This window comes from Lemur catta, chromosome 2 (genome assembly GCF_020740605.2).
Source record: "Lemur catta isolate mLemCat1 chromosome 2, mLemCat1.pri, whole genome shotgun sequence".
Taxonomy (NCBI): Eukaryota; Metazoa; Chordata; class Mammalia; order Primates; family Lemuridae; genus Lemur; species Lemur catta.
The window spans coordinates 74,077,641-74,102,299 of NC_059129.1; the positions used below are offsets into that span (position 1 = coordinate 74,077,641).

Genomic DNA, 24,659 nt, shown 5'->3' on the forward strand with positions numbered 1-24,659 from the left:
CCAAGTCAATTTCTATACCCTAAACCATCTTTCTCTTGGTTCCATGAAAGAAACATTAGTTCAAAATACAAAAATCTTTGTTGGTTGCCTGCTGCTTTTAAGCTCCACCTATAAAAAATATTTCTCCTTTCAATAAACCCAACATATAAGACACCACCTCCTATTGCCACAATTACTTTTAATGCTTCCACTTCATATTTCAGTTTTTGGTTATCAACTTGTAAGTCTCTGCTTCTCTGTTCAGCCTGTACTAATTGTGCCTCCAACAATGCTTCTAATTCTCTCCTTCCTTCCTGGAAATTAACTAGCTCATCCTGATCTTCCTGGAGGCGAATCAGAAACAAAGTGGGAAAGATCAGTTATAGTAGGAACTAGAAGGATCATCTTGAAGATAATTGCATCTCCATTTACTAATTTTTGCCTGAATGCTATTGCTACTACTATAAAACTTACTAATTTTTTTTTTTAAGTTATGGGAGGCAGACAGCCTAAGATCCTTCACCAGAAAAAGCTGTGGTGATCTAGGATGATGGGGCTGAAGAGCAAGTGGTTTAGATGGGAGCAATTAAGACTTCAGGAACAGAAAGAGAAATACTGCATGATTTTGAAACTGCCCATATTAAAATAATGTAGAGCCACAGGTATAAATGGTAATCAAAGTCTGATTTTCATAAAAGTATAGATATAGCCAGAAGTTAACCAGCCATTATTCCCTAACTTCCTTGCTGCGGTAATTGATTACTGCTTAATGGCACTATCCTCCCTGATAGGTGCAAGATTTGTGACTCTCCCCCACTACTTCTATAATAATATTGTTGTCATAAATCCTAGGACTTGTGATTCTATAGGTAACATTGCTGTCTTAAATCTTAAAATTGGTCTTTGAGTTGTTTCTCAGAGTCTGTGTTCTGAAGACCTACTGATGCCAAACAGACTTGTGGATAGGTATGTGAAGGGATTCAACAGCCCTGAAACTCCCTAACCAGGAAACCTCCCAACTGAGAAGATAATTTCTGCATCCCAACCCTATGAGCTCATCCCCTACCAATCAGCAGACCTAATTCCCTAGCCCTTTGCCTGCCAAACTATCTTTAAAAACCCTTTCTCCCAAATTCTGTGGGAGAGGGATTTGAGAAATTACTCCCATCTCCTTGCAAAGCACCTGTGATAATAAAACTCTTTCTCTGCTGTAATCCCTGCTGTCTCAGTGTATTGGCTTCCTCTTTTTTTTTTTTTTTTAGGATGAGGACTGGAAAACCTCCTAGACAAATTCTGAAAGAGCTGGAACATTATATTGGCTTCCTCTTGAGCAGTGGACAATGAACTTGGCTGGGCTGTAACAATTTCACTTATATGAAGTATCTAAAATAATAAATTCATAAAGCAAAGAGTAGAATGGTGGTTGCCAGGGGCTAGGGTGCAGGGGGATATGGGGAGTTAGTAATCAATGGGCATAAAGGTTCAGTTAAACAAGAAGAATAGGTTCTAGAGAGCTTCTGTACAACATTGTACTTATAGTTAACAATGCTATATGTGCAGTTAAACGTGTTAAGAGGTTAGATCTCATGTTAAGTGTTCTTACCAAAATAAACTAAAAATTTAAAAATAAAATCATGAATTTAAAAAAACTGCAGAAACAATACTGTCAAGAAGATGAAATCATGCATTGCTTCATGTACCTGAAAGTACTAAGGAGAAATTTACACAGTTGGGGAGAGTTTGGGAGGTAAAGGAGAAATATAAGGAAAAATGAGCATTTGAACAAAACAGCCATTAATAACATCAAGAAAAACTACACATTGGCAAAGAAAGAAATCATAGTAAAGTATGTATAGTTATGAATAGTTTACAAAGTGATAATAGTGTAAACATTAAATATTGATCTAACAAAATCATATTATTGGATTGAGAGGATACCAGATCTGATGTGTGTAGGTAAGTCACAGCTTACCTGAACTGGGAGGAGAGCAAGAGATAGTGGTGTATTTCTTTTTAACCCCAGAATTCCTAGCTTAGTTTCTGTGTACCTGAACACATTGACTACCACACTAGAAAAAAAATATTTTTCCCTGGGAACACGGTGTTTTATTACAAAAATAGAATAAAAACTTGAAAATCAAAACGATCCTTTCTAATTTAATGAAAATATTGTTTTTTATTGTTTTCTGTGCATGAGTTATATGCAAGTCACGTGGTGCTAGAATCAGTATTTACACTGCACGCCAATTGAGTTGTATGTGACTCATGACATATTTATTGAATTTGTTTTGGAGAATTGAGTCTTCATATGGCTCATGAGGCCCCAGAGCATGAGTTAAATGAAAACTCAGATGGCTGTTAAAGTGTGAGACTATTTGGAGGGTTATCTAAAAAATTCATGTTTCATTTCGTAAAATTATAAAAAAACAAACCCTTAGTCCTTACTTAAGCTTTCGGGTTTTACTTTTGATCTTATTATTCTATTTGTAAATCTAGAAAGTTTTAACAATTACTTTCAATGGCCTCTGAATGATTAAAGTTCTCACTGACAAATATCAACTACCCTCATACATGGTAAAAAGCACTGCAAAATACTTTAATTTAGTCTGAATTAACAAATAAGAATTTCCCAACTACTAAATAATTCCTATAAATCAAATAAATTCAACTTATTAATGTTGAATTTGGTGAACATGAAGTTCTCTTCAATGTTCCAATACTGAATATAAATTAAGATTTTATCTTAAAGTCACACATCTAAATCAATTACTTATCTATTTCTAAATGAAATTATATGACTGTCTAATATGCCAAATTATCTAAAATATTATAGGAACATAAAATACCATGTATACAGATTCTTTCCTTTTTTGCCACTTTGAAACACAATTAAGTACAATAAACTCCTTATATTAAAAGGTGTACAATTTCATCAGTTTTGACACATGTGGACACATTACTGAAACCATCACTGTAATAAAGATAATGCACATTTCCATCACCCTCAAGAGTTTCCTAGTGCCTCTTTCCAATCCATCCCTCTCTCCATCCCCAGCCCCAGGCAATCTCTCCTCCTGGCTTTCTGTTACTGTAGATTAGTCTGCACATTCTAGGATTTTACATAAATGACAGATTCCTTTTTTATACAATTAGTAATACCATGGTTTTAATTCTCTTAAATTTTCTATGGCCAATTCTGAAACTTCAAGGGAGTTAAAATTCACACACATAGATACACACATACAGTAACAACTCTAGAACTGCAAGTATCCTGTTATGCCAACTAAGGAACAATAATACCTACCTAAATCATTTTGGTATAAGAAACAGATTTCAGACCAGAGATTTTCATTGGAATACTTCCTGGATTAAATTCTTGTTGGTGACATGAATGGGACCTCCAATCTCAATTTGTACTTGCTATGTTAATGACTCCATAAACCCTAGATGGGATGGTTATGGAGCCCAGTGTAAGGTTTTTTGGATTGGCAGGTGCCAGAGAAAGACCAGCAGAGTTGAATGGGGAAAGCAACTAGGCTTGAGGTTCATGGCCAGAGAGAGAGAGAGAGAGGCCCGGGAAGTCGCATCACCCAGAAGTTTTGAGTGGGCTTATATATGTTTTTAGGGCTGGGGGTGGGGGTTTCTTTGGTGAGAAGATTTATGGTGGGGAGAGCAAGGAATTTTCCGTTGCAGTTTTAGGGCGGGTATTTTTTTTTCCATAATCTTTTTTTTTTTTTTTTTTTTGAGACAGAGTCTCCCTCTGTTGCCCAGGCTAGAGTGCTGTGGTGTCAGCCTAGCTCACAGCAACTTCAAACTCCCAGGCTCAAGCAATCCTTCTGCTTCAGACTTCCGAGTAGCTGGGATTACAGGCATGTGCCACCATGCCTGGCTAATTTTTTCTATATATTTTTAGCTGTCCAGATCATTTCTTTCTATTTTTAGTAGAGGGGGGGGGGGTCCTACCTCGGCCTCCCAGAGTGCTAGGATTACAGGCGTGAGCCACCGCGGGGTATTGAGAAATAGGAGGGGCTGATGGTATGTGTGGACTCCAGGAAAGGTGACTCTTATCAGGGTAACTATCTAGGTGTGGTCATCCTTTAACTTAGCTGGGCCTCGCAGGCATTGTTTTTGGCAGGTCTCGTGGGCTTCTTCTTTTTCCGTTAGGGAGGGGACGGGTGCCCGCCACCAGCCTTACACCCAGATCCCTGAGTTTCAGTTGTATATGCACATAATTGTTCTGCTTACCCACAGAAGTTTCTAACTTCATCCTGTGAGCCTCTGAATGGAGTTTTGCCTTTCTTTGGCTCTTAATTCATATTCTGCTTAGGTCTCAAGGCCTTTGACCTTGTCAGATGCTTTCAATTTCTCATGCACTTCCTTGGCCTATAGAACTGTCGCGGAGAGGACAAGCACAAGCCTGACTGAATTCCGGGAATCACTCCCTCAGCTTGTTCATGAAGCCCCATCTACTGATGTCATAACTGTAGCTTCACCTTCCTGAGTAGCATTTAATAGATGATGTTTTAAGCAGAACAAAAAGGTCAAGAAAAAGAAATATAATGGAAGCGTCAAAAGAATTCCAAAGGATTTTCTTTGGTGTCCAAACCACGTGGACCATTTGTAGTGGGTATGTTCATGGCTGCACTAATTAGAAGCGTGCGCGCCTGTACTCCCAGCTACTGGGAAGGCTGGGGTGGGGATGGGGGATTGTTTGAGCCCAGGAGTTCCACGCTAGCCTGGGCAACAAAGGGAGATCCCAAAACCTACAACTCACTTACTTTTGACTATGCTCAGCTGTCTTTAACAGGTAACAGAAGAGAGAACAATCTGGAAACGTGATGCTCAGAGGGAGGGAACTTAGTGGCTGAGGTTCAGGAGGGCGTTGTGGACCTATTAAGTTTTCTGTCCCGAAAGTATCAGTTCTTTCCTCTGTAGGAGATACTGTCCTGATACTGGAGCTTCCCTAGCCACACTTTCCTGAGCCCAAGTTATGACTCCCGCGGCGTCCCGGCGGACACCTCACGCCCCGAGTCTAGCCTCTGCCTCCGTGCGCGCTAGCAAAAGGGCTGGTCCGCGCGGACAGGGCTCTCAGAGAGCAGCCCGGGAACCAGTGCCCTTGCGCGGCCGCGGAAGAAGTCTGGCTGCCGGGGAGGCGGGGCCTGCGGCCCAATGAGAAGGGCGCGGGCGGGGAGGGGTTGGCTAAAAGCCCTTCAAATACGGCCCAGGGTGGGCCGGGGTGTGTAACACCTTTCTCCTGCGCGGCCTTCGAGTTTCGGCGGAACCGCGCTTCCCCGCGAGGCCGGCCGCAGCATGGCCACTCCCAAGCGGTTTCCAACACTTGTGCAACTGCAACAGCGAGAAGGGACGCTATTCGAGGTGCTCGGTAACCTCACCAAAATACCCCACTGGTTCCACTACGAGTTCCTGAAGAGTCCGAAGGCAGTTCACGTCGAGGCTTGGTTGGTGGAAGCAATCTTCGGTAAGTGGCCCCGGGGAGGGGCGGCCGCGTACCAGGGCAAGCCTGCGCAGTAGCCAATGCCCTCTGCTGCCTTCTCCCTCCACTTTCGCCTCCCAAGACCCCGGGAGCCACCCCGCCCCTCATAACGTCTCTGCTCCTGGAGCAGGCCCGGGCGGAGAGCACATTCCAGACATGGAGTGTGTGTCCCACGTCCTTCTTCACGTGAATCGGTGGGACCCGGAAGGCGAGGCTGAAATCTTGCTATTTGGGCGGCCTTATTACCAGAACGACACGGCCAAATTGCTCATGAACTTGGCTGACCATCACCGCCAGCTCCGGGCGCAAGGTACTGACTGTCCCGGGAACTGGGAGGGCGACCCAGGGCAAACCCTGGCTCCTTAGGAGTGAGCTTGGTGTTTCCTGGCTGCTTGGGCAGCGGTGTCAGCCTCCCAGTCGGCGCCGGAGAGGGTTTTCTCTTTGCAAGGGATCTAAAGGCCAAATTGAACTTGCGTTCTGGGATTCCGGGCCCCTACTCCCGCAGCCCGCGCGGTGACTATCGTTTTGTGGAGAGGGTATGGGGACACAGGTGTGGCCTCTGCACACTGCTCTTTTTCCAGGCTCAGAGGAGGTCCCTACTGAGGAAACCAAGACTCAGCAGTTTCCGAAGGCTGTCCAGGAGGTCCGGACCCAGCGGTCTCCGGAAGCTAACGGGGAGGCTGGGACCCAGCGGTCTCCTGTCCAAGTCCGGGAAGTCGGGACCCAGCGGCCTCAGGTCGAGGTCCGGGAAGTCGGGACCCAGAGGCCTCCGGTCGAGGTCCGGGCAGTCGGGACCCAGCGGCCTCGGGTGGAGGTGCGGGAAGTCGGGACCCAGCGGCCTCTGGTCTAGGTCCGGGAGGCGGGGACCCAGCAGTCTCCGGAGGCTGCGGGCGAGGCCGGGAGACACAGGTCTCCCGAGGCTGCGTGGGACCCAGTTACCAGGTTATAAAGGCATCTCAGGTCCTGAGAGCCCGATTCTCCTAGGCCCTATTTCTGCCACAGATGCTGGGGGGAGAATGGTTTGGATTGTCTTTGTTTTCCCCTTCTGTTAAATGTTTGCAAACACACACTTAGAGTTGTAATAAAGAATTGCATTTGCCTAACGTCTGTTAATTGGAAGGCAGAGGGGGAAGGGAAAGGCGCATTCCTTCAGCAGCCAAGTTCTGGCCCTATGTCGCTCTCTACCGAAAAGCAGGTGGGACCTTTCTGATTTCTTCCCCCGCTGCAGTCAGGTATGCCCCTTATGGTCCTTAACTGCGCACATCTGGCTTTGCTGGGTGAGAGCCTTCTTGGGCCCACCAAGTCGAAAACCTCTTCAAGCTCTTCAAGCTCATCGTGGTTCTACTCCAGGTGACTTAGAATGCCAAAATCGGGTTGTGACCCGCCTTGTGGCAGGGGCCCAGCTGGATTTGGACCGTCTGGGTGTACTTACTACAGCGCAGCCACCAGCCACTTTTTTTTTTTTTTGTAGAGGCTAAGTTTTTTCTATTTTTAGTAGAGACAGAGTCTCACCCTTCTCATTCAGGCTGGTCTTGAACTCCTGACCTCAAGCAATCCTCTGGCCTCAGCCTCCCAGAGTGCTAGGATTACAGGCACGAGCCACTGGCCCCTTTCTAGCTGGGGCAACTGTTGGCAGGGAGGTGAGGAACTGGGAGAGAGCCCAGGCTGGGGCTGTACTCTGCAGCTGCACTGCTGACATCTTTAAGTCTTGGGATCACCAACTTTCTAGCAAGTTTGACACAGCAAAGTACAGTGCTGGCGACTCTTTCCACAATTAATATGGCAGCAAGGAGCCCCAGAGGTGGCTGCCTAGCCCCTTTGGCTTTCCTCTCTGATCCCAGCGCTAGTCCGGGCACTCGGATGCAGGTCTCCAAGCCTGAGTGTTAATCTAGAAGGATGCAAGCTAACAGCTGGATGCTAGGATTAAACAATAACATGCAGTAGTTTTAGGATTATGACATGTTTCATTTAAAAACTCAAGTAAACCTAACTTTTTTTGAGACAAAGTCTTGCTTTATTACCCAGGCTATAGAGTGCAGTGGTGAGATCATAGCTCACTACAACCTCGAACTCCTGGGCTCAAGTGATCTTCCTGCCTCAGCCTCCTGGGTTCCCTGGGATTACAGGTGTGCACCACCACAGCAACTTTTTTTTTTTTTTAGTAGAGAGTCTCCTGGGCCCTGTGCCCATGGTTCACATCTATAATCCTAGCACTCTGAGAGGCTGAGGCAGGAGGATTTATTGAGCTCAGGAGTTAGAGAAAGTGTCTCCCTGTGTTGCCCAGGCTGGTCTTGACCTCCTGGCCTCCCAAAGTGCTGGAATTACAGTTGGCCATAAACCTAACTTTAAATAGCAGGGGAATGGTATGTCTATCACAGACCCTTTTGTCACCTCTAATAGATGATCACTCCAGTTTTAAATAAGCATCTCTTATGGAATTAATGTAAAGCTGAATTTACAATAGGTTATTAACTATTTTTAACAATTTATTAAAATAGTTGACTTATTTTTCTTTTTACCCTTTCTTTTAGAGGCAGGGTCTCACCCTGTCTACCAGGGGGATCCTTGAACCTCAGCCTTATGAGTTGCTGGGATTACAAGCACTCACCCACCAGGCCCAGCTGATTTTTTTTTTCCCAGTAGAGAATAAGTCTTGCTATGTTTTCCAGGCTGGTCTTGAACTCCTGGCCTCAAGGGATTCAACTGCCTTTCCTTCCCAAAGCACTGGGGTTATAGGTGTGAGCACTGCTCCAGGACCATTGACTTTACTTTTACAAGGTAAAAAGTGTAGGTAAAATGAACTTGAGACATTTTAAAGCCAAATCAATGCCGAATCAAAATTCCAAGTGAGGCTTCATCACAGCAGAACTAAAACACAATGTGTATGTTGTATGTTTTCTTGTATGTCTGTGGTCCCCAACCCCAGTGCATGGCCTGTTAGGAATCAGACCCTGCATCACCACCTGAGCTCCGCCCCCCCATCCCTCATGGGGACGCCCCCCTCTGTCTGTGGAAAGATGTCATGAGAGATGTCCTAAATCATGAAACTTAGGAAACAGGGCCACATAGTAGGAGGTGAGCAGTGGATGAGGAAGGGAAGCTTCATCTGTATTTACAGTCGCTCCCCATCACTTGCATCACCACCTGAGCTCTGCCTCCCCCTGACCCCTCCAACCCCCACCACCCACCGTCTGTGGAAAAATTGTCTTCCATGAAACTTGTCCCTGGTACCAAAAGGTTGGGGACCACTGTTCTATGAAATGCCCACATGACCAATGTCAGGTTCTTTTACAAGCTGTTTCCACTATACTCACCCAAACTAAATGTAACCAATCTATTTTATATCCATATGTGACTTTTATGCTTTTTTTTTCAATATTTAACCCTCATCTTAACTATGTAGCTTTATAGAATGTTTTAGTGTTTGAAAGGGCAAGTTTCCTTCAGATTGGAGGAGGGAAGAAAATAAACAAATAAAAAAAATAATAAATAAAAAAAAAATGAAAGGGCAAGTCTACTCTCACTTTTTTAAAACTTTTCAGTTGGCAGTCTTGGCCATTTCTACATGAAGCTATTTAAATACATAGAAAATTGGTTGAGCAAAAAAGTATATAGAGATGGCTTCCAAAGATACTGGTTTTGTTCTATTTCTTAAGCAAGGTACACTAGTGCTCATTATAATGTACCTGTAGTTTAAAAAAAAATATATATATGTATATGCAAGAGTATATTTTACCAATTAAAAAAAGAGGGTAGTAGAGATGGGAAGATACAATCTATGTCATGATCTGTTTGGGAACTGTGGGCCAAGGACTTTGTCGATTCTGTTCAGGATAAGGAAGGGGCAAGAAGTCAGTGAGGAGGCTGCTGCAGGAACAGAACAGAGTACTAAAGTTTGAGCAGGGTGATAGCAAGGGACAGGCCAGGTGGATAGGAGGATAGGTGAGCACTTAGAGCAGCTTTGTTCAGTAGAAATATAATGTGGGCTACATATGTAACTTTGAATGTTTTGGTAGCCACGTTTTAAGAAATGAAAAAACAGGTAAAACTAGTTTTAATAACATATTTAACCCAATATCTTCAATATTTATTTCAACATGCAGTCATTATACAAAAGTTGAGATATTACTTTTTAAAATACTAACCTAATGACGATAGCACATCTCAATTTAGCCACATTTCAGTTGTTTTTAGATACGTGTGGCTGGAGGCTACCATCTTAGACCACACAGCCTTAGGTCCCAAGAAGATCTGAAATGGCAGAACCAGAGGTATGGAGGCACATGGTCCATATTATTCCCCCTTTAAGGGTGTTCCAGAGGCAGCTCTGGAGATTTACTACCATCACCATGAAAATCTGCAAGATAAGGAGAAAGTAAAATTTCTCTTTGAGTTCTAGAAGACCCAGGCCAAGGCATTTCATTTCACCCATTTCTTCCTGATTTGTATGCCTTTAGAGTTCACTGTCTCTCTGGTGTATGGCAATAGCTGCAGATATAGTGGGATAGCTATTACTGAAGGGAACTAGTAATTCATGAGTTCCTTCTGAGCAGCTCTTTTTCACTGTCTCCAAGTTTACAAATCAACCTGGTGGTCCCACACTGCTCAGCCTTCAGGAATTACCTGAAGTTGGAGGCCTTCATGAAATTTCATGAAGGTTAAGAATTGCTGGACCTAGCCCATTCTGTGACCACTGGCATGTTTCTCATCATTGTGGATCAGAAAGCTGATCCCACAACTTTTTCAACTCACATAACCAAAATATGTATAGTCTTTCCTGGAACCAACATTTTGAGTTTTACCTGTCAATATGGCCTCTTTTTCCTCCTTACACACCCAAGAAATGGAAACTCTATATTATACTGAAGTTATAGAGGTCAGCAAGGCAAGCCAGCTGCCTAGCATGGAGGAGTAGGAGAGGATGCCCTATACCAAGAGTCCAAGGTTTCAAATATTGCCCATGTGTTTTTCACATGCTCTCACTCAGCCCACCAGCTTCCAAGAGGATACCTCATCTAAGCACTTAATCATCTCTTTGCTCTGAGTGGCCCAGTTTGATCCCATCTGTTTTAAAACAAAAATCCAGAGACTTTTGATTCTAGCAAGGAATCAGAATGATTCAGGAATGGTTCTTTCATCCTAGGTCAAAAATAATTTTGGTCATTTAGTTCTTCTTTAGACAAAAACTATAAAAGTCTGGAGACACTTCTTTTTTAGTACAGGATCTATAAATTTATTGAAATTGAACAAATAACACAACAGCCTTCCTAGGCTCGAGGCCACCCTGCCCAAGCCATTTCCCACACTCTAGAAGCACAAATGGAGCTGGCACAGTAAGGAATTTTAGAAAAATAATTTCTATACCGAAATCACATACTGTCACAACATTGTCATGGACTAGAGAGTATTTATAACCCTTCACATTGTAAGTATTCCTTTTACAGTTGTTCCCTCCTCTCTGTCCCTACCTGGGAGGTCCAGTACTTTTGCTTGACTGATCGTGAAAGGGAGGAGATACTGTAGGGGAAGGGGTTGAGGGCTCCTTATAGCTATTGGCACCACCCCCAGAGTTGTCCCTTACCACAGGGTGGTGGATGGTTCTATCTCAATTGGGGGGTGGGCAGGGCTGGTGCAAAAACAGAAGGGATTAGACAGATGAGGCAGGTTGGGGCAACTTCCTATAGGCACAGGCATCCACTGCCCTTCCTGACCTCAGCTTACACTGTCTCAACTGGGGAGTGGGGGGCTAGTTGCAATGGTGAAGGATAAGCCCGGCCTTGGGTAAAGGAAAAGGCCTCCCACACTGGCCCCCACTCCTCCCAATAGCCAGAAAACTGTCTATACTTCTGAGAGTGGAAACAGATGGACAGGTAGGAGGGAAGAATCAGGCTGGTGCTGTCCCAACATAGGAGGAATCAAGATAGTAAAGTCCTGAAGTGCCTAGACTAATGGGTAAGGGAAGTGAGGGACAGGAAGTTCCTCCTTGTCTACATCCCCTACAGCCCAAGGGCTGGAAGAATGCAGACCTTGCCTGTAAAGTGCTGTAGCTTCTGGCAGGGCTGGGCCACAGGCACAGAAGAGAGGCCAGGCAAGGGCACAGGAACCTGGCATTCTTGACCCGGGTATGCCTTGCCATGCTCCTTGCAGGGGTGGCTGCAGAGGGTGAGTTGGTAACTCTGCCTTTAGTCCTGCCAGCCACTAGCTACCTCTTGTCCTCCCACAAACCAACACCCAACCAACATTGGAGGACTGCCTAGCTTACATCTGAAGGTTCTGGGCCAGTGGAGTTTATTCAGGGTTGTGACCCAGGCCTGGACTCCTCAATGGAACACACCTAGAGCCAGGAGGTTTCCTGCTAGGCTAGGTTCAATCACGTTGGCAATTTGAATTTATGCACACCCTATAACCCAGTAATTCCAATCCTAGGTATATGCGCAACAGAAATACATTTATGTGTGCATCAAAAGTAACATATAAGCATTTTCATAATAGCACTATTCATCATAGGCCCAAACAGGAAACAATGAAAATGCATACCAAGAGAAGACTATAGTTTATTCATTGCAATGAAACTATAACTACATGCAACATGGATAAATCTCAATGTTCAGTGAAAGAAGCCAGACCTAAAAGAGTAAATAGTGAATGACTCCATTTAATTCAAAATAGTAGTTATCCTTGGAGGTGGGTGAGAATGTAAAAAGGGAGCTTCTGGAGTGCTGGTAATGTTATTTCTTTTTATTTTTGAGGCAGAGTCTCATTCTGTTGCCCCAGGTAGAGTGCAGAGCTCACTGCAACCTCAAACTCCCGACCTCAAGCAATGTTCCTGCCTCAGCCTCCCACAGTGCTAGGATTACAGGCATGAGCCACCAACTCCCCGCCCATAATGTTATTTATTCTGAGTGCTGGCTAAATGGGCTGTTTCCTTTGTATTTGTTTGATAAATCTTTTCACACTTAGGATGTACATGTTTTGAATGAATGCATCAGTAAAATGTTAAAAAAATTAACAGGAAATATTGGAAGTAATGGGAAACTACTTAAAAGAATTACTCAAAAATATCTCCTGCCTTTACCTTTAATACTTTCTATATTGCCTATCTTTAATATTGATCATATAGGTATGTTTATCATCATAAAATCCATAGTGCTTTTATTTTGGATATGTTACTAGTAAATATTTATATCAGCAACCTGTTAGAAAAATATTCATGTGCCTCAGCAAATACTGTCGATTCTTCACAAATTAAGAGGTTTATTCTAATTCCTTTCTCTCTCTCTAAAAAAAAATGAGAAATAAGTTTAAATTCATCTGGGGAGAGAAATAAAAGCAAATGGGAAAGTATAGTGCAGAAGTAAGAGTATGGATACTAGAATCAATGTTTTGGTTCAAATCTTACCCGCTCTCCTGCGGCTGTCCTGGCTCTGTGACCTAAGCAAGTTACTTATGCTCCAAGCATCCTATTTAGGTGCTTGGCACAGAGCCTGGTATGTGGTACAAGCTCTAATAAATATATAGCTAATATTATCCCCAAATTCTGAAAGGCAGAATGACAGAGCAACTATCCCTTTTAGATATTAAGAGGTTATGAAGCTATTAATATGAAAATAGTATGATATTGGCACATGGATCAAAGGGAACACAGAGAAATACAAAATTAAATGCTGTATTAGTTTTCTAGGGCCGTCATAACAAAATACTACAGACTGGCTTAAACAACAGAAATTTATTTTCTCACAATTCTGGAGGCTAGAAGTCTAAGATTAGGGTGTTGGTCAGTAGGTTTGGTTTTTTAAGGCCTCTCTACTTGGCTTGTGGATGGCTGCCTTCTGTGCCCTCCCATGGTCTTTCTGTGCTTACACATATCTGTCCAAATTTCCTCTTTGTATAAGGACACCAGTCATATTGGAAAAGGAACTACCTATATGATCTCAATTTTACCTTAATTACTTCTTTAAAGGCCCTGTCTCCAAATACAGTCACATTCTGAGGTATTGGGGGCTAGGACTTCAATATATGTTAATGTGTACAAAGGATGGAAGGAGTACAGGACTATTCAGTAACTTTTGAAAAATTGGAATAAGTTTTAAACTTACCCCTTTTCCCCCAAATAATAGTCAGAAATGTTGAATAGCTTTGCAGATGCCAATGCTGACCAAAGCCACCTGCCACCAGCCACGGTCAACCCCACAGTGTTCTTCAATATCACCTCTGTAGACAGTAAGACCTTGGGCCACATCTCCTTTGAGCTGTTTGCAGACAAAGTTCCAAAGACAGCAGAAAACTTTTGCGCTTTTAGCACTGGAGAGAAAGGATTTAGTTATAAATGTTCCTGCTTTCACAGAATTATTCCAGGATTTATGTGCCATTGTCGGTGGTGACTTCACATGCCATAATGGCACTGGAGGCAAGTCCATCTACAGGGAGAAATTTGATAAGAACTTTATCCTGAAGCATGCAAGTCCTGGCATCCTGTCCATGGCAAAAGCCCAACACACATGGCTCCCAGTTTTTCATCTGCATTGCCAAGACTGAGGGTTTGAATGGCAAGCATGCATCTTTGGTAAGGTAAAGGAGGGCATGAATATTGTGGAAGCCAATGGAGTGCTCTGAGTCCAGGAATGGCAAGACCAGCAAGAAGATCACCAATGTGGACTGTGGACAACTCTAATAAGTTTGATTTGCATTTATCTTAACCACCACACTACTCCTCCACTCCTCCACCCCATCAGTTCCCAATATCCTGTAATCTTTGTGCCCTTGCTGCAGTTCTTGGGTTCCATATTTTCCTTATTTCCCCCCACATGTAGCTGGATTGCAGAGTTAAATTTATGATTATGAAATAAAAACTAACAAAAAAACCACCAAAAATGTTCAATGGTTTCATAAAAATCCCAACAGGAAAAACTTGCAGGAATATCACATTTTTATAGGAGTGAAATCAGGAGCTCCTAAGCTTAAGAGCAAGGTTGGGGATGCAGGGAAGTCACAGAGGAAATGATAATTGATTTAATTACATAAAATAAAAATCTTTCATATGCAAAAAATTATAGAAGCAAAAGGATGGAATATATTGGTAATAAGGGACCACTGTTTGTTACAAAATCTTTTTTTTTTTTTTTGAGACAGAGTCTCACTTTGTTGCTCGGGCTAAAGTACCGTGGCGTCAGCCTAGCTCACAGCAACCTCAAACTCCTGGGCTTCAACGATCCTACTGCCTCAGCCTCCCGGGTAGCTGGAACTACAGGCATGCGCCACCATGCCTGGCTAATTTTTTCTGTATATATTTTCAGTTGTCCAGCTAATTTCTTTCTATTTTTAGTAGAGATGGGGTCTCACTCTTGCTCAGGGTGGTCTCGAACTTAGCTCAAATGATCCACCTGTGTCGGCCTCCCAGAGTGCTAGGATTATAGGCGTGAGCCACCACACCCAGCCTGTTACAAAATCTTATAGAGATAAATAAAAATCCTTATCTTCAGAGTTGAAAGAAGTCACTATAGAAATGAATAAAAAAATATAAAACTGACTCAAAGTAAGAAAATGTTCAACATTGCCTGTAATCAAAGAAGCACAATGTAAGAAACTTTTGAGTTTAAACTCTTGCAAGCCTGGTGCACTGGACTGTACCTGTAGTTCCAGCTACTGTGGAGGCTGAGGCAGGAGGATCACTTGAGCCCAGGAGTTCCAGACCAGCCTGGGGAACATACCCAGACTGTCTCATTAAGGAAAACAAAACTCTTGCAAACAGGTAGAACCCATAACTGCCAAGGGGTGAAGAAATCACATAAGAGTCAAACCAATCCCAACTTAGCCCGAAACGACAGACCTCTTGGCACCCTTCACCCCATGAATTCTGCTTTCTGAAATCGGTGGCGGCAAGGGTAGGAGCTGTTTTGCAGACTGGATATCACAGTGTAATGTGTAATAGAAAAACCTGGCCACAGTGGACACCAGTGCTGCCTCACGGAAAAAGGAGATAGATAGCTGGCTCCAAGGCAGGACATTCTCCGAAAGCCAAGGTGCCAGGGATCCAGGCTCTGACTCAGTGAATCACAGCCCCAGCATAATGATGCTGACTACCTTGGCTATCGTGTTGGAATGCCCCGGCGGTGCATGTATGAGGCTCAACTCCAAGAAGAAAACAAACAGCCAGTGCTCCACCGGGGCCAAACTACCAGCTTCAAAGTGAGAGCCTTAAAGGAGTTGCTTTGGCAACACCTGTAAGCCCAGAGAATGCAAATTATGGGCCCCACCCAATGTACTGAATCAGAATCACTGGAAAAGGGGTGTAGGAAATTGTTTTAACAAGCTCAAGGTGACTCCTTAAAAGCTTTAAAATTTGAGAACCAAAGATGTAAAAAAAAAACAAAAACAGATCACCATTTGTGAGATTATCTGCCCCTGCATCTCTGACCCCTGTGCTTGAGGGTCTGACTACAGTCATAAAAGGATTAGGAGTTTCCAAATGATAGAAATTAAGAAAACAAAACAAAACCACTACGTATCAGCCTTCTATCCACCCCCTCACATCAAGACATGAATGAACAATCTTTTATAAATTTGCTTTATCTTAAGTGAGCAAAAATCTTTGCCATTGGACAAAACAGACATCCATTTCTTTTTTACAGTGGTTCTACAAACGCATTTTTGCAACAAAATAAACCAAGACACAGGAAAAAGGAATGCAGAGATTTACGAATACCATACTTGCTTCTCTTCACCTTTAGTAGAAACAGGACTGTTCTCATAATGTTTCTGACAATTATTTTGCCTTAAGCAATAGGATGCTGGGGAGTGTTGGAACCTGATGCACGGGCCTTCAAGGTCTCCTCAAGGTGCTTCATCTTCTCAGCTGGAAGAGAAGCAATCGATACCAACCATGGACAATGAAAAATGTTTACTGTTTCAAACTACTCCATGATTGGGGGTGGGTAAGGAGAGAGAGGAGAGGAGGATCTGGCAACATTGCTTCTCAGGATGGAGGCTCTAAACCGGAGACCTGAGAATACTGCTGTAGCCCAGCTGAGACTCACTTAGGCAATGATGGGCCTATCGTCATCAGATCTTGGCTTACTTTCTCAAAGTCTTACTCGGGGGCTCCCCAGAAACTGCCTGCAGCTTCCTGGGGGTTGTAAACCGCAAGAAGTTTTGAGGTTAAGGGAGGATGGAAGGAAGCCGAGTAAGGCCAGTAGGGTCACCTCTGGCTTCCTCCACAAGCAGGTTCTCAAAGACTCTCACCTCGGGCACGACGTTCTCGATGAAACCACGCCAGGCCCAGGAGCATGTTCTTCACCCGACACTGGACACTGGGCCGTCCAAAGACAGTGATTTCAACTAAGTCCTCGGAGTCCACCATGTTCACCGTCAGCAGGGCCTGGCTCATCCACTCCATTTCTGGAATGACGGCTCGGTCTGGGCCTAAACAGATAAGGAGAGACTCTCAGGGTCCGCGTGGTCTCAGGTCAAGAGGAGCTAGATTGGAAGGAAATGTCTGCCGGGGAAGGGGACAGCTGGAAGCTGAGCATCACAGCAACACGTGGCCTGCAAATCCGGTAAAGAGGCTGTGGAGAGTTGCTCCGCAGGGCCTCTCTCAGACTGGGGCGGGACAGCCCGCTAGCACACCAGGGCTCGCTCACCAAAAATCGCGTCCGCCTGCCATGCCTCCAGGTAGAACACCAGGGGGTCCCTCAGTTCCTGCACCGGAAACCACCAGGGCCGGATGCGAATCTGCGGCGGCGGAAGCGGCTCCTGAAGCAGCCTCTCCAGGGAGTGCGCCGCCGACCGTTTGTCCCGCGGGGACTCAGCAGCGCCAGGGTCGTCCACCATATTGGGACCGGCTGCCGCAGAAATCACTCGGAGTGACGGGGCCTCCTCCAGACCCAGGCGCGAAGCTCAGCTGCCTTTGACCGCGTCGGGCCAGGCCCGCCCTTCCGACGCCGCCTCGCCCCCCTGGCGTGGGCGGGCCCAGGGGAAGCCGGGCCGTCGCCCGGCGCTTCCCGCTCCGCCTCTGTCGCCGAGACTTCCTCTCCGACCTTGAACTAGTGTTCACTGAGGTCTTTTTGGGTCTCCAACGCTCTGTCGTCGTCTCTGCCTCGTAAGGTATCACTGGGCCTGAAAGGCCTGTGCCCTGGCCCGTAGCGGATTCGCAGTGTGAGTGCGAGTTGGCCACCCTGTTGACTGGGAATCGTCTTGGGTGTCTAGGTTAAGGTTTCGGAGTTACCTTCCAAAGACAGGCAGACAGACCGGGCGTAGGGCAGGCTCATCGAGTCTGTAAATGTTCCCTCTTCTGCTCCTTGTTATCTTCTGACTCTCCGGGTGGCTACCGTTTTGAAATCATAGGAGCAACCGTGTCATGTTTTAAGCAAAACGGCAGAGGTGGTCGTACAACATGTAGCAAGTTATACAACTTTCCTTTATTTTCACTGTCCTAAGACAACCAGTGTCGATGCACATTTCTTCCCAATGTTCGTAATTTTAACTAAAAATTTAAATTATGAAAGATTTCACACATCCAAAAAAGTAACGAAATACAATCATGACCCTTCCCCAATTTATTAATAACAGATGTTGATATTTTCCCACATTTGCCACACTTCTCTTTTTTTTTTTTTTTTTTTGAGGGGTCTCCCCCTGTTGCCTGGGCTAGAGTGCAATGGCATCGTCATAGCTTACTGCAACCTCAAACTCCTGGGCTTACATCCTCCTGCCTCAGCCTCCTAAGTAGCTGGGACCACAAGCGTGGGCCACAACGCCTGGCTAAAGTTTCTATTTTTTGTAGAGATGTGGTCTCACTATGTTCCTCAGGCTGGTCTCCAACTCCTGGCCTCAAGTGATCCTCCCACCTCAGGCTCCCAAAGTGCTAGGATTATAGGTGTGAGCCACCATACCAGCCTCTTCTATTTTCTTGAAAATAGGTGTTACTAAAGCATCTTTCCTTTCCCTCCCCAGAGGAGATCATTATCCTGGGGCTGGTGTATATTATACCCATGAGTGTTCTTAACATATTTTCTACTACATTTCTAGAGATATTGTTTGGTAGTTGTTTTAGAATAGGTGGCATCTGCTGTACATACTTTTTTGTTCTTACAATTAGCTATGTGTTTGTTTTAAAAATCTTTTTAATGGATAATTTCAATACTTTATTTAAAGCAGGATACTATTAATATACCGAAGTCCCTCATCCACATCATCTAGTCCTCAAAAATTATCAGTAGATAATATCTATCAGAGAAGATACTGAATCTAATTATAGTGGAGTTTTTACTTCTGTTTAATTTTTAAAATCAATGTCATATATGCACATTGTAAAAGTCTTGAAGATATAAATATGTGAAAGTTCTCTCTTTTACATAGTCTCCCTTAGTCTCTTTTTCAATTATATATATTGTAAATATCTTCTTCCAGTTTAAATTGTCTTTTTACTTTCTTTAAGGTGTGTTTTGATGAACAAATTCTTAATTGTTGTTTTTGTTTGTTTTACCCAGGCAAGTGCGGTGGCATCAGCCCAACTCACAGCAACCTCAAACTCCTGGGCTCAAGCAATCCTCCTGCCTCAGCCTCCCGAGTAGCTGGGACTACAGGCACGTACCACCACTCCCAGCTAACTTTTTTTTTCTATTTTTAGTGGAGAGGGGGTCTCACTCTTACTCAGGCTGGTCTCGAACTCCTGAGCTCAAGCTATCCTCCCGCCTCGGCCTTCCAGAGTGCTAGGATTATAGGCATGAACCACCGTGCCCAGCCAAATTCTTAATTTTGATATAGTCAGATTTATCAGTCTAGTACAGGTTGAGCATCCCTAATCCAAAAATCTGAAACTCCAAAGTTGGAAGTTACCATCATAAGTGGAAAATTCCTTACTTTGTGATGGGTCAAAGTCAAAATGCAGTCAAAACATTGTTTCATGCACAAAATTATTTAAAATTTGTATAAAATTTCCTCAGGCTATGTGTATAAGGCATATATGAAACATAAATAAATTTCATGTTTAGACTTGGGTTGCATTCCCAAATATCTCATTATGTATGGTAACCCAAAAGGTTAAAAAAAACAGGTGTTCTGGACTTAAAGAAATCAAAGTTAATTTTATTCTGAGCCAAGTTTGAGAACTGTAGCCCAAGAACACAGACTCAGCGAAAACCGAGAATGCATCCTGCAGTGGGTTATGTGAGCACACTATTTATAGGTTTTGGTGCTTAGTGGCATTATACATAAGACAAAACAAATATGTGATGGATGTGCATAGGGTAAAAGGTTAACGAATGCATAGGTTTCTTAGGGTCTAGAGAGAAATGATCAATTCTGTCCTGCCTTTGTGCTTCATCTAATAGGTGAAGTTAACAATTGGTTACAGTTGGTATATATTTAACAAACTCCAGCCTCACAGGTGAGAGTTCAGCTTAGTTCATAGGCATAGGTTCTATTACCTGTATGTCCAACTAAACAGCCATTTTGGGTTACTTTTTAAAAACATTTTCTTTCAGATTTTCCTTTTTTCTGGACAGTTCCCAGCCTTTGGTTGAAATCCTCCAAAGGAAGACTTTGAAGACCAAATAATATAATTTGAGGGATTTGATGAGAATAGGACCCATTTGTTTAGAATTATAGGATATAAGGGATCAAATTAAAATTCTGAAATGCTCTTGTTCTACTCTTCATCCTTATGTAAAGTGTTATCCTCTGGTTTGTTAGTGAAGGTGCAGAGGCTCCTATTTTTCCTATTGGGATGGGAAAAACTCTTGTTCTATGCTAATGTTTCCTCATCTCACAGAGAAATGACAGGATCATTGCAGTTAGGGTTATTTCCTTAGGAGCTATTTCTCAAATATGATGAGGCACATGTGCACAGTCAGCCATATTGGTGAGGGGCCTTGAGGAGTTGTGTGGAAGAATATCCAATTTGATGTCTTTTATAAGCCTTTAGGGCTAAAAAAAAAAAAAAAAGTTAAAATGGTAAACCCTCAGGCAGAAGTAGGGGAATGTGTTGGACAAAATGAACAATAGAAGACTGCCTTACATACATTCTGTGGCTGCTAGTTCAGTTGATAAACTAACATAATTTTAGTTAGAGTTCTATTTTTTCGGTGACATTTGCAATTTCTGCAACATTTATAACAATTGTAATATAGAAATTTTAGAAAGATAATCAACAATACAGTGAACAACTAAGAGGTTCACTGAGGTAAAGATAATGAAGAAAAGAAACAATGTATCATAGAAAAGAACTCTGAACATACGTTTTAGTAGTCTGTGACCAATCAAATAATTTTCCTTCTCTTTTCATTTGTTTGTATTTGCATCTTATATCTTTGGATTCATTCAGAACTGTAATTAACCGATGATTTATAGTATCTAATTGCTCATCTGGCCATTCATTTTCTGCTGGTAGTACAACTTGAGGAGTGCTCGGTTCCAATACCCAAAATATTTGGTTATCAATGTCCTCATTATCATAAGTGTTATTTTATCCTAGAAGTGACTTTCCTATGAACCTCCTTTTTTTTTTTTTGAGACAGAGTCTCACTCTGTTGTCCAGGTTAGAGTGCCATGGCGTCAGTCAGCCTAGCTCACAGCAACCTCAAACTCCTGGCCTCAAGCAATCCTCCTGCCTCAGCCTCCCAAGTAGCTAGGACTATAGGCATGCACCACCATGCCCGGCTAGTTTTTTCTCTATTTTTAGTTGTCCAGCTAATTTCTTTCTATTTTTTTAGTAGAGACAGGGTCTCGCTGTCGCTCAGGCTGGTCTCAAACTCCTGACCTCAAGCAATCTGCCCACCTCAGCCTCCCAGAGTGCTAGGATTACAGGCATGAGCCACCACACCTAGCCCCCTTGGAGTTTCTTTTTAATGGAACTCACTTTAAATATAGCATAGCCAGCTCTATGGTTTCATCTGATATTAGTGTTAAAGCAGCCTTTTTTGCTGCTGCATCAGCAAAATGATTTCCTTTACTCTCTGGGGAATGAAGTTTGGAGTGTCCAGGATTTTTTTGGTAATTAGATAGCTTCCAATTACCAAAAAAAATTGAGAGCCATGTTTAATAGGATGTCCATAGGAAGTTAAATAGCCTCGCTGTTTCCACAGAATTCCAAAGTCATGAAGTCACCAGAAGTGTAACAGCTGTCAGTATAAATATTAGCCATTTGATTTTGGGCCAATTGACAAGCTCTAGTGAGTACTATTAATTCAGCCAACTGTGCTGATTTTGCTTTAAGCAAGGCATTGCTGTCTGTGATGCCCATGAGAGAGACAACAGCATAGCCTGCTTAGTACTTTCCAGATTCATCCTTTGTACGATCCATCTTTGAGCCAGATGATATTTTTCAGTGATGTCTCATATAAATCTTGTCTAGACATCAAAAACTGTTCTATTAGTAAAATACAGTCATGAGGTGTCTCATCAGTTGCTTCAGGAAGTAATGTTGTGGGATTAAGAGTATTACATAAAGAAAGGGTAATATGTGGCAGAGAGGAAAAGAACTTCATAAGAAGCCTATATATTAACTAAGAGTGTTATGTGTGATGTGAATTCAAAAGAACTTCTACAGAATGAGGTACATATATGGTCAAGGGAGCTTCTATTACAATATCCTGAGTGGCCTTAAAGATCATGGCAACAGCTGAAATGACCCTCAGACAAAGGGGTAGCCCATGTGCTACAGTCTAATTGCTGACTATAGTAGCCAACAGGCGTATATTGTCCTCTGTATTTTTGGGTTAGAACACCTAGGGTGCTGGCATGGTTTTCATGAACAAAAAGGAAAAATGGTAGCTGATAGTTTGGGTGGCCCTAAGCAGGGGCCCTTGTAAGATTTTCCTTCATTTCTTGAATGGCTTTTTGTCCTTCTGATGTCCAATGTATGGGGTCAGGTTGATCTTCCAACAACACATATAAAGGCTGGGGCCTGAGAGAAAAATTGGGGAATCCAACTACAGCAGTAGCCAGCTAAGCCTAAAAACCCTCTGAGCTGTCTTTAGTTTTTGGAGTTGGGTATGCAAGAATTCCAGTTACCCAATCTGGATTTATATGTAATCCCTCCTTAGAAATTAAATGTCCCAAATATTTTACTTCTGTTAATCAAAATTAGAGTTTTTCTTTAATACTTTATGTCCTCTTTTCACTAATTGTTCTGGAAAGTATAGGGAGTCATTTTTACAATCATGCAGACTGGAGGCACAATAACAAGAAATCACATCCTGAAGTAGAGTGGAATTTCCTTCAAAGTTTAACTCAGCCAGGTCAGCCCTTAATATTTGTGAAAAATAAGCTGGACTTTCAGTATAACCCTGAAGCATAATAGTCCAGGTCTATTGAAGGCTGTCCCAGGTAAAGGTAAACAAATATCGACTGTCAGAATCTACTGGTATGCTTTTAAAAAAAGCACTGCATAAATCAATTACAGTGAAATATTCACTGCTTACCAGTATATTGGATAAAAGAGTGTGGGGCCTTGGGACTACTGGGTGATGGGGAAATCACAGTATTGTTAATGACTCTCAAATCTTGTGCAAATCTCTATCCTTTCCCCTTAAGCTTTTGTTCTGGGAGGATGGGAATATTTCAAGGACTAGTGCAAGGGATAAACAATCCTTTATCTGGCCAGGCATGGTGGCACACGCCTGTAATCCTAGCACTCTGGGAGGCTGAGGCGGGCGGATTGTTTGAGCTCAGGAGTTCGAGACCAGCCTGAGCAAGAACGAGACCCCGTCTCTACCAAAAAAATAGAAAGAAATTATCTGGACAACTAAAAATATATAGAGAAAAATTAGTCGGGCATGGTGGCACATACCTGTGGTCCCAGCTACTTGGGAGGCTGAGGCAGAAGGATTGCTTGAGCCCAGGAGTTTGAGGTTGCTGTGAGCTGGGCTGATGCCACGGCACTCTAGCCCAGGCAACAGAGTGATACTCTGTCTCCAAAAAAAAACAAAAAACAAAAAAACAATCCTTTATCTGGCCAGCAAGGAGGCTTCTGCCTGTAGTCCTAGCACTCTGGGAGGCCAAAGCATGAGGATCACTTGAGGTCAGGAGTTGGAGACCAGCCTGAGCAAAAACAAGACTATCTCTACTAAAAATTGAAAAATTAGCCGGGCGTTGTGGTGTACGCTTGTAGTCCCAGCTACTCGGAAGGCTAAGGCAGGAGGATTGCTTGAGCCCAGGAGTTCAACGTTGCTGTGAGCTAGGCTGACGCCACAGCACTCTACTCAGGGCAAGAGGGCTAAGGAGAGTACCTCTGGCCAAGGAACCTCAGGTTTCTGAAAGTTTTGCTATTTAAGGATGTCATTGGTCCCTTAACCCTCCGCAGAAGATTGTGCATGGTAAGGACAATGTAGTTTTTGAGTAAGGGGTAATCCTTACAAAGTGCTTTAATAATGGTTCCTGAAAAAATGTGTGCCTCAATCACTTGATAAAAAAATTTGAGGGCCAGGCACAGTGGCTCACGCCTGTAATCCTAGCACTCGGGGAGGCCAAGGCGGGCAGATCCTTTGAGCTCAGGAGTTCAAGACCAGCCTGAGCAAGAGTGAGACCCCATCTCTACTAAAAATAGAAAGAAATTATATGGACAACTAAAAATATATATAGAAAAATTTAGCCAGACATGGTGGCGCATGCCTGTAGTCCCAGCTACTTGGGAGGCTGAGGCAGTAGGATCACTTGAGCCCAGGAATTTGAGGTTGCTGTGAGCGAGGCTGATGTCACAGCACTCTAGCCTGGGCAACAGATTGAGACTCTGTCTCAAAAAAAAAAAAAAAAATTGAGATGTCCGAGGTTGGAAATACAAAATCAAGCAGCCTTTTAGTGACTATAAAGGCTGTAGCTTTTCATCATGGAAGTACCTTAACCCATTCTAAAAACACACATATAATAACAAAAACATTTTCAAATTCCTTGGAGGGTGGAAGCTGGATAGTCCATCTGAAGGTATTCAAAGGGCCTTGAGGTTTTGGTTTCCGTGTCCCACCTTTACAGTTTTTCCAGGATCATATTGTTGACAGGTGACACATGACCCGAAAATACCCTCAGCTATCTCTCTAAAATTTCTCCATCAATTTTAGATAGTAACCAATTTGTCTCTTCCATGGTGGGTAGTTTCGTGGAAAAATTTAGCTAATATCCATTCAAAATCATCTGGTGCTACTACATAGTTATTTGAAAAGTGCCAGAAATTACCTGAGTGGTGGGTACAATCAGA

The 24,659-nt window shown here is 43.3% G+C and overlaps 2 protein-coding genes and 2 pseudogenes across 2 annotated transcripts; 2 read left to right on the plus strand and 2 right to left on the minus strand.

The window, feature by feature from the left end:
* Positions 1-1,244: 1,244 nt before the first annotated feature.
* LOC123633738 lies at positions 1,245-1,292 on the minus strand (annotated as a pseudogene).
* A 3,997-nt stretch (positions 1,293-5,289) lies between these two features.
* On the plus strand, positions 5,290-6,526 carry KHDC3L (KH domain containing 3 like, subcortical maternal complex member). Its single transcript, XM_045542258.1, has 3 exons — positions 5,290-5,458; positions 5,604-5,783; positions 6,055-6,526. The coding sequence occupies exons 1-3, from the start codon at positions 5,290-5,292 to the stop codon at positions 6,321-6,323; spliced, it is 618 nt and encodes a 205-aa protein (XP_045398214.1). The 3' UTR covers positions 6,324-6,526.
* Positions 6,527-13,596: 7,070 nt separating this feature from the next.
* On the plus strand, positions 13,597-14,144 carry LOC123632170 (annotated as a pseudogene).
* Positions 14,145-16,023: 1,879 nt separating this feature from the next.
* Positions 16,024-17,331, minus strand: LOC123632171 (oocyte expressed protein). The gene is made up of 3 exons (XM_045542260.1): positions 17,110-17,331; positions 16,712-16,891; positions 16,024-16,325 (listed from the first exon to the last, which is right to left on the minus strand). The coding sequence occupies exons 1-3, from the start codon at positions 17,297-17,299 to the stop codon at positions 16,246-16,248; spliced, it is 450 nt and encodes a 149-aa protein (XP_045398216.1). The 5' UTR covers positions 17,300-17,331; the 3' UTR covers positions 16,024-16,245.
* Positions 17,332-24,659: the final 7,328 nt, after the last annotated feature.

Coding starts and splice junctions, on each gene's coding strand:
- KHDC3L (XM_045542258.1), top strand. CDS start 5,290: ATGGCCACTCCCAAGCGGTTTCCAACACTTGTGCAACTGCAACAGCGA. Junction 5,459..5,603: donor GTTGGTGGAAGCAATCTTCG/GTAAGTGGCCCC, acceptor CTCCTGGAGCAG/GCCCGGGCGGAGAGCACATT. Junction 5,784..6,054: donor CCGCCAGCTCCGGGCGCAAG/GTACTGACTGTC, acceptor CTCTTTTTCCAG/GCTCAGAGGAGGTCCCTACT.
- LOC123632171 (XM_045542260.1), bottom strand. CDS start 17,299: ATGGTGGACGACCCTGGCGCTGCTGAGTCCCCGCGGGACAAACGGTCG. Junction 16,892..17,109: donor GCAGGCGGACGCGATTTTTG/GTGAGCGAGCCC, acceptor TTATCTGTTTAG/GCCCAGACCGAGCCGTCATT. Junction 16,326..16,711: donor TCGAGAACGTCGTGCCCGAG/GTGAGAGTCTTT, acceptor CTTCTCTTCCAG/CTGAGAAGATGAAGCACCTT.